Consider the following 9,708-nt stretch of genomic DNA (forward strand, 5'->3'; position numbering starts at 1 on the left):
TACTCTCTGACCACACCAACATTAATGTTCCACAGATTTAAAAATAAAAATGAGTGATTAGGATATAAAAAGATGTATTAGTTCCATACAAAAATGCCTCACCCTCCATCCAAACGATCTAGCACTTGCTGTATGTATTTTTGAAAATATAAAAAATATATATCACTCTAAATTCTGATACATTATTTCTGTCTCAACGTCTTTTCTCGTTTGGTTTTGTTATTATATGTTCATTAAGAAGTTTAGGCTAAAGTAATGAAAAAGAACCCATCGTACTTTTCCGTATTAATTCGGGGATCTCCGTCGGCCACATGACACTCGCTTTGCGGTTTGCTGTTACATGACGACATTCACCAATCCCTGAAAATTGGTCCTTAATGCCGAAGTGAATAAAACAGACTACAGACTTAAATCTGGATTCACAGGCATAAACAACAACTTGTTTTTCAAACAGTGTTTCTGTTTTGAGGTCGTACATTGAATAGATACTTATAATCTCGGTGTGACAATGTAATAACCAGAATATCGCGTTGTCGCCGAGAAGACGTCACTGTCCATACCTTGAATTTTTGGTCGTCGCGCTGAGACAGAAGATAGGAGGAGGTCTGTTCCTGCTTCAGGTCGGTGAAAACAACACAGGTGAGTACTAAACCAGAACGGAGACCAGGTACATGTCAAGTTAAAGTACAACATAAGAAGACTGGGAATATAATTTCCTCAGTGAATTATTTCTCTGTTATCGCTGAGTTAAACACTGCTACATATCTTAGCTAACTGACCTACAGACAGTGAACAAATTAAAGGAAAACCGTAAATAAACGGGTCGAGATACATAAAGGGTCAGAGTTTCTATCTTTATAAAGGGCAGGAGGCCTCACTGGATGATCTAAGCTCAAAAGATGAGTTTTAAAATAATGTGAATCATGTGCTATGAGCATCACAATCACCAGATCTCAACTAAATCTGACACCTATGGGAGATTTTGACATTATGGTGCTCTAATATCTGTTGTAAAAACAGTGGTTATCCTTCCAGTGTGATTTATACATGGCTAGAATATTAAAAGCCCCAGGTAAACTCCATATCATTTTGGTCTACATAATGTTATAGTCTTGTCTGGTAGAGGGACAAGAAAAAAAATGTAGTTTTAAGATCGTCATCATCTTAGTTTATATTTAACAAAGTTGTCTTTTATCATAGCACTGGAAAACTGGTAAGTTTCTGGGACCGTTGGCAAACTTGCTCAATCAGGGACCACGACTCTGGGAGAAACACGTACACAAGGCACAATCCGTATTGATTTACCATAGTACCATTAACAAACCACTGTGATCCAAATCACGTTAGCAAATCACTCAATAATGTGTTGTGTATTAAAATGACAAAACACAGAAAACAAAAATACTGTAAAATAAACAGAGCAAGAATATGTGAGGGAAGAGGGAAGAGTCCCTTTAATTACCATCTTGGTTCAAGGTTCAACTTCAGCTGTCTAGTTTCATTTACGGCAGACTCACTAACATTCACTGACATGATATGCAGAGGCTGCTTTCTGTCTACGCTGTGAGGTTTGAGCATCAGTGCTTATAAGTTCTGTAATAATCTAATGCTGTGTGTGTAGGCGGCGGCGTGGAGATCTGTCTGTTCAGCAGCGCATACAAATACACCAATAAATGAAATGATGAATTTTTCATTCCAGATTGTACGGCATTATGAGTCAACGGACCGAGCGGCGGGGGATACACGTGGACCAGTCAGACCTGCTGTGCAAAAAGGGATGCGGTTACTACGGCAACGCGGCATGGCAGGGCCTGTGCTCCAAGTGCTGGAGGGAGGAGTACCAGCGGGTACGGCAGAAACAGATCCAGGACGACTGGGCCTTGGCAGAAAAGTAAGATCTTTGACTAGCCTGCACTGTCGGTAGTCGTGCTTAAAACATTTCCAATTACCGCTGCCTCACTACTTCGTTTTCTTCTGATTACTGACATTTTCTTTGACGATCTTCCTTTGCCTTAGGTTGCAACGAGAGGAGGAGGCAGCGTACGCCAGTAGTCATGGAGTGCAGACCCAGTCCCATGCCCAGTCTGCAGCACCACACCCAGGACACGCCTCTCTAGGACCCTTTTCCAAGTTCGAGGAGAAGAAAACCAATGAGAAGACACGAAAAGTGACCACTGTTAAGAAGTTCTTCAGCCCTTCGTCACGCACTGCTCCCAAAAAAGGTATCACGCATCATGTTGTTCCACTTTCTGTTTGCCACTTCATGCTCTGCTCATTTAGGCTAGCCTGACATATTTGGAGGGTATTTGTACCTTACATTGTTGTTAGCACCACGTCTCACTTGAAGCTATAGACTAACTTTCCTGACTTTTCAATTGGATAAATAGAAATAGAAAGCCAAAAGCATTTATTTCTCTAAATGTGGTTCTTCTTCATCAGAAACTCAAGAGGGCAAGACACCCAGTCCGTCCATCAGCCGCCATGCCAGCTTCGACACCGACCAAGTGTCCAAGGACTTTGTGGATTTCCTGAAAAACCTCCAGAAGCCTGGTCGGGAGATCCATAAGCAGTGTCGGGCCTTCATCGTGAATATGTCAAGCAAGAAGGTCTGTTACACTCAGAAATCAGTCAGTGAGCTGAAATCTAGTGGCATGATAATAATATTCTACCTTCTTGTCTTGACAGGATCTCAGTGCTGACGAACTTTCAGAGTGCGTTCAGGATTTCTACCAGAGCATGGCTGACCGCTTGATGAGTCACTTTAAAGGTTGGTTCAGAGAAGCTTCTTATGTGAAATCAACCAGAAAGCATCAATAAATCATGAATAAATCTGAAATCACATCACTCCACATTGAGTGTTATGGAGGTAAAGCTCTGCTGAATTCCTCTGATGTTTAAAACCTGAGATTAGAGGGTTATGCAGCTATTTTTGGGTTTAACTCAGGCTTCCTGGTACCATGAAGCTGGTTCACTTTATAACCCAGGATAGATCACCATGGTAACCTCAACTTAACATCAGAGGATCAGAACATGTCAACAGACAAACCAGTGACCACTCAGCTGACTGGAAAAACTGAGTCATCATTCCCACAGGATCCTGACTGAGACAAAAATACTGAGTTTATGTGTCCACTCCGGGATTAAAGGAGGAAATATTTTAACCCTAACCCTAACAGTCTAACGAAGGGGAACAATAACTGCATATATGCTCACTGTTAATTAGCTGAGTAATTTGCAACATTTTGTCCTTATCAAGGCATTAAATTCTTTACTTTAGGCCATTATTTTCACTCTGATCTAAACCTCTCCTCTCCAGTTCGGCAGAAATAACATTAAAAGTTTCTAGTGTATGACCTATTCATAATTATTTGTTCATCATTAGACAGAAAGGAATTCAAACATCACTATTCTAAACACCTCAACATGCTGCAAATGCCAAACATACTTAAAAGAAAAAGTAGGTGTAATAGTGTCTAGAATCATTTATAGCCTTACTTCTACTTTTTCACTGTTTCTCATTTGTCTTCTATTCCTAATGTTTCTACAGCTTCTTATTCTGTTGTTGTTGTGTGAATATATTGTAAAAGCTACATTCCACCTCACTTTTTTTTCCTGCGGTAACCTTATTTCCCTGCAGGTATCACTGTTTCATTTCATGTTGTGATCATGCTCGTAGCTAGACTAATACCAGATACCCAAGAGTTACCAGAGCCCAATGACACTGGTTCTATTGGATCACCAGTGTTAGGCTGGTGAGCCAAAGAGAGCCACACTAAGCTGAACTCAGTTGTACTGATGACCACACTCAGCTGTGATGTTCTGTAGTGTGGACACAGCGTGTAGCACCCACTAGGTGGCAGCACAAGCTGGGCTTTCCACACAGGTGTTTTTGCAGCTCTAACCTATGTGGTCTGATAAACTGTTGTTCACCAGGCTCTTCAGATTCTGTGGAGCAGGTGATGGACCAAGTGGAAAAGTACATCATGACTCGTCTGTATAAGAGCGTTTTCTGTCCAGAAACCACCGATGATGAGAAGAAGGATTTGGCCACACAGAACAGGATAAGGTGGGCCGTCCTGCATCCAAATCACACAGTCATGTTTTCATAGTAATAATGATATTAACACAGAGTAAGAGTGGTGACTGCGAGTGGACGAATACACACATATTCAGACTGGATACAGTTACATATTGCTGGTTTTAGTGTTATGTTCAGTGGATGGATTAGAAAGCATCACTGCTCAGTGCTTCTCTTTAATCCTCAGCAGTCTGTGAAAACTTCTGTCTGAGGCTGTTTGTGCAGTTGATTACACAAAAGCCATTTTTAGCTGAGTTCTCAGTGTTTTTCTTACATGTGAACGCTCAGTGGCAGCTGCTGACTACACGTGTTTCTCACCCAGGGGGGAACTGACTGTAACAAATTTGTACAGCTTCATCATACTCTCCACCTCCCCCCAAAAAAGCTTTACTCTTACTCTGGTGAAACTCAACGTTGATTCTTTGTGTTGCAGGGCTTTACACTGGGTGACCATCCAGATGCTCTGTGTGTCTATGGATGAAGAAATCCCTGAAGTCTCTGAGAATGTGGTCAAAGCAATAACAGGTCAGAAAACAATTAATCAAAGTGAAGTGATCTTTTTCTGCTACAGCACATATATTTGCAAAGTGCTGTACAGTGTGTCTTATTCACCCACATACACACTCTACTACTGGGGTGGAGGCAGAAATCTCAGAGACAGATATCCCAACAAAATAAAACCAAAAACTATCTGCATGGCTACGTACCATGAGGGGAACCTGAGTAACGCTACAGTTACTACACATTTTTACTATTGATGAATGTGTTGATTATTTTCTTGAGCCAATTAATGTAAAAAGATGAAAAATCAGTAACAAAGGTTCCCAGAACTCAAGTTGACATCTTCAAATTCTCTGTTTTGTCCAAGCAACAGTCTAAGACCAAAAATGTTAAGTAAACTATCGTGCAGGACCAAGAAAACCAGTGAATATTTACATTTGAGCAGCTGGATCAGGTGAAGTTTTTACATTTTTGCTTGAAACATAATGGAAATAATAGAATAATAATAATAGAATGAATCCAAGAGTTGAAACTTATCAATTCACTGACGTCTAAGTGAGAAAATGGTTTTTGCAGATGATACCTACCTGATGATACATTAGTCTGTCCACCCTCTAACTTATACGTATGTGTCTCTGGCTGTTGCAGATATCATTGAGATGGACTCGAAGAAAGTTCCCCGGGACAAACTTGGGTGCATCACGCGCTGCAGTAAACACATCTTCAGCGCCATTAGGATCACCAAGAATGAGCCGGCGTCCGCTGACGACTTTCTCCCTGCGCTCATTTATATCGTGCTCAAGGCTAACCCTCCACGACTTCAGTCCAACATCCAGTACATCACCCGCTTCTGTAACCCCAGCAGGCTGATGACCGGCGAGGACGGATACTATTTCACCAACCTGGTCAGTTTTTATTTTCTCTTGTCAGAGGCAGTTTGAGCTAGAGGCCTCTCGTTTCACCGTGGTACTGTACAAAGCCAGTGGCTAATGAGACTGAACAGGTTGTTAAAAATTAGCTATGTGGGTTGACCCTCTTCAGTTTAACTTCATATGTAAAATTTCAATCCATCAACAAATATTTACAGTACCTGTAGCTGGTGGTAGCATCAGCACAGAGGCCTTGCAACTTATTTTTTCAGTCATCTTACAATGAGACCTACATAAACTATTTCCTGCCACAGTTTCAACACTTTTGGTTATGTCATATGATTTGTGTATTCCAGTGTGGAGAATGTGATTTCATTTACCTCCATGCACAAATCAGGATTTTAAAACATTTCAATTCAAAAATTCCAAACATTCGCAGGTTAAAGCTACTTAAATGTGAATATTTGTTTCTTTTCTTTGTAACACCTAATTTTAAACTGAATATTTGTAAGTTCTTGGACTGTTTGGAGAATAAAACAAGCAAGTAAAGCTAGCTGTTTCCAGCCTGTATGCTAAGCTAAGCTAACCAACTGATAACAGCATGTTCTCGTCTAAGTTTAAGCAAATTTGCATATTTCCCAAACTGTCAAACTTTTCTTTTCGTAGGAAGCCATCTGGCTCTGAATGACTCAGGCTGATGTAGACTTGCTGTCAGAGTCTCTGCTATCATTTTCAGTTCCTGTGTTTTGTTTGTCTTTAGTGCTGTGCAGCAGCCTTCATTGAGAAGTTGGATGCTCAGTCTCTAAATCTTTCCCCCGAGGAGTTTGAACGCTACATGTCAGGACAAGCCTCACCACGACTCAATAGCTCAGAGGGCGACTGGCCCGATGCTGGCTTGGCACATGGTGTGCCTGCTGCCAACCCGGTCCTGGCTCAGGTCAATCGCAATCTGGAGCTGCTGTCGAGCCTCAGCAGCAAGCAGGAGAGGCTGATGGAGGCTGCTCAGAGCCTGCAAGCTGACCTCCTTTCCTGGCCCGAGACCGTAAAGCGGGAGGTGAATGACATCCTGGAGAAATACCCTCTGGAGATTCTGTCCTGCACAGTTTCTGCCATTGATGCCAACAACATGGACAACGACAACCTGCCACCACCCCTCACACCCCAGGTGTTCGCTGGGTAGTGGAGTCTACATTTCACACATAGCAGAGGTACTCCTCAGCTCATTGTCTGTGTTTTGAGTTTGATGGTAACGTCCCACATGAACAGATCTCCTGAATAGTTTGGAGCTGCATCTTGCTGCGCTTCCTCTGCACCTTAAAGACCCAAACTGTGTCCAAAATCACTCCCAGTTTAATATATGGTGGACCATATTTCCAAAACACTACACCTTCAAATGTCTTATATTGTCCAACCAACAGTCCAAAACCCAAAATATTCACTTTACAGCTGAATCAAAGACTGAGGAAACCAACAACTATGCATATTTGAGAAGATTGCACAAAAGAATTTTTGCTTTTTTCTTGACTCAAAAAAAGAAAGACTTAAAGCGATGAATTGATTATTGGACTAATTGTTTAATCGACCAATCGTTGCAGCTCTAATTGAGTGTGTATTATGTAGGGAGTAGTGGTTGAGTGAACGAGGGAGTGATTTCAGACACAGCCCCAGTCACACCAGCATTTAAAACAATGAAAGTTCTAAGTGAAATCAGTTCATTTCAAAGGATTCACAGCGATCACTGAATTTGCTCAGTTGACCAGTAGCATGGTCATGCTGACAGTGCTAACCTTCAGCGGAAAATGGAGGAAGCTGTTGTAGCTTATTAGTTGTGTTGCACCATCCACTTTTATTTCATTCTCCTCTGAGTATAAACTTACACAAGAGGCATGTTTTTAATCAGGTATGAGAGAGGATTCAATGGCACAAATACATTTCTTACAGTAAAAAGGGAACACTTGCTTTTAGCTCTGTTGCTAATGAGCTTAACTGACAGTTAGCAAGCTATCCAGCACAGAAAGTCTTCATTCAGTTAGATAACATACTAGCATGTTAGCATGTTGGCTGTTCACCAGATAGCACAAGAAGGGTCTGACTGTATCAACTGTCAGATAAACAAAAGTAGCCAATTATTATTGCTTATAGTGTGTAAGGTGTGAAAGGAGTACTTACCTAAAAAATGCAGCATGGTTGACGTTGCATAAAAGGCAGGTGATGTTAGCCTGTTTGAGACACTAACATTTATGTTAGCTCCATAAAACCATGTGAAACAGAATTTTGGGCCTAAATTCAACACATTTTTTCATCATTTATAAACTTCTTCCCACTCAGGATAAAAACAACAGTTTACTTCACTGGTTACTTCACTGACAAACACAAAATCACCACTTACAACAAATTCATCTTAAATAGCCTTTAAATGTTTAATGGCAGTTGAAGTTTGCTAATGTTAAAATGTAAATGGTAGCCAGTTAGACTAATGGTATACTTGCTCAGTAATACTTGAAGATTTCCCTCTGTGGCTTTCGTGGACTTTTATTTCACTTATAATCTTTACACAGAGGTTATTGTCTTATACTGTGCAAAAATTAGCTACTTACTACTTGGCCTGTATACAGCATGATTGTTGGATGCTACTTACACATCTGGACCAATGCTGGTGCACACACAGAAAATCTTCCATCTGTCAGCAAACATCGGAGGACAACAACCAGAGTCAGCCCAGATGTGGAAGTGTATGGGTCTGACTCGGGCCAAAGACTCAGGCATATGTTGGACCTGAAGTTTTAGTTTGCTATCTGGGACACACCTGAGGTCCACAGTTAGACTGGTGTGATCGGGCATTCATCGTCACCAAATCCTCTGAATAGCCCTCAGCTGCCACTGCTCCTCTCTCATCACAGCTGTTAATTGTCACCATTTTCACTTTTAGAAACCACAGTGTCCGCACAAATCTGGCACTGAGTGGCAAGCTAAAACACGTTCTACAGGACGTATATGGTGATGTGCTTGGGTCTCTGTTTTAGGCCAGTTTGACTTGTCAATATAGCAACATGGTCCCATCTCCTGCTGTGTAAAATATTTTGTGTGGAGCTTATTTATGTGTCTGTTGTGGAGTTTGGTGAGCAACTGAAATCCAGCTGTGACAAATGTAAAGGAAACATATAACCACTCTGGAACAAGTCTTAAGTATCAAATTAATTTCAAGAGGTCCTTCAGTTTTAATTTTCAGCTCATATAAACACCCCATGTTTTAACATTGTACTGTGTTTTTAGAATCTGCTGTATTTTGACAGGCTCTGTAATGAATAAGTGTTTAAAATATTGATTATTTTGTCATTTTGTGATGTACTATAAAATACTATGTGTAACAACAGGCTGGTTTCAGACTGTTGAAAGACTGCTGTCTTACTACTGTTTTTTTGTTTGTTTGTTTGGAGGGATCTTTTTAGTACTGTCAAAAACATCACTAATAATATTAACCGAGGGATGACTCAACATAACAGCCTGTAAAACAAGATGACTGTAGTTTACCATATTTACTCAACTGCAAAGAGAAACAGAGTTTCATTTGTCACGTGTGGTTTAACAAATCCAGACTAGCATGATGTTAGCTAGCTAAATTTATCCTGCTAATTTATTTTTTATAGCTAACTTGTGTTTTTTTAAATCAGTTGTTGGATTGATTTTTATTTTTTATTTAAATGAAAATTTCTGAAAGACCAGAGCACTCCTATTTCAAAATAAGGGCAACATGAGAAGAGGGTCAAAACTATGAGTATGAAACATATGATCGTATGATTTAAAAAATATATAAAATAGTTGAGGAACCATTTTAAAGTATGAGTCTGGTGATATTGTACATGAGTGCCCAAAGGTGGATGATGCTAATTATATGAATAATAATTATTGCATTCTCATTTGAGTGAAATAAAGGAGACTGTGAAATAACATGTAAATGAACTTAATTCTCTTTTTTTTTTTGCAGACTGAGGTGGTGGTGAAGTGGAGTTGTGAAGTTATATTGCATCTCTGTTATGTTTGATAAATGTAACATGCTTCTTTGGTAAAATATGAGGAGCTTAGGAGGACCATAGGAGCATTTTCTATACAACATTTTACTCCCACATTAAAGTAAATAGGTACCCCAGTGTTAACTTTAACAATAATCTCGTGATAAAAATATTCATTTCACTTACCTTATTTATAAGCAGTGGTTGGTGTAGTAGTTCCCAACCTAGAAGTTGAAATACAGTACTTTAT

At 40.1% G+C, this 9,708-nt stretch overlaps 1 protein-coding gene across 1 annotated transcript; it reads left to right on the top strand.

Annotated features, from left to right (window-relative positions):
• Positions 1-453: 453 nt before the first annotated feature.
• Positions 454-9,404, top strand: rabgef1 (RAB guanine nucleotide exchange factor (GEF) 1). The gene is made up of 9 exons (XM_018691323.2): positions 454-639; positions 1,700-1,891; positions 2,017-2,222; positions 2,440-2,606; positions 2,686-2,767; positions 3,934-4,066; positions 4,512-4,603; positions 5,228-5,484; positions 6,209-9,404. The coding sequence occupies exons 2-9, from the start codon at positions 1,713-1,715 to the stop codon at positions 6,626-6,628; spliced, it is 1,536 nt and encodes a 511-aa protein (XP_018546839.1). The 5' UTR covers positions 454-639; positions 1,700-1,712; the 3' UTR covers positions 6,629-9,404.
• The last annotated feature ends 304 nt before the right edge of the window (positions 9,405-9,708 follow it).

Source organism: Lates calcarifer, linkage group LG20 (genome assembly GCF_001640805.2).
Source record: "Lates calcarifer isolate ASB-BC8 linkage group LG20, TLL_Latcal_v3, whole genome shotgun sequence".
Lineage (NCBI taxonomy): Eukaryota > Metazoa > Chordata > Actinopteri > Centropomidae > Lates > Lates calcarifer.

Bases quoted from the DNA above. Each gene is read 5' to 3' on its own strand.
- rabgef1 (XM_018691323.2), top strand. From the start codon at position 1,713: ATGAGTCAACGGACCGAGCGGCGGGGGATACACGTGGACCAGTCAGAC. The intron at 4,067-4,511 runs GTGGGCCGTCCT...TTTGTGTTGCAG, and splicing joins GCCACACAGAACAGGATAAG to GGCTTTACACTGGGTGACCA. The intron at 4,604-5,227 runs GTCAGAAAACAA...TGGCTGTTGCAG, and splicing joins TGTGGTCAAAGCAATAACAG to ATATCATTGAGATGGACTCG.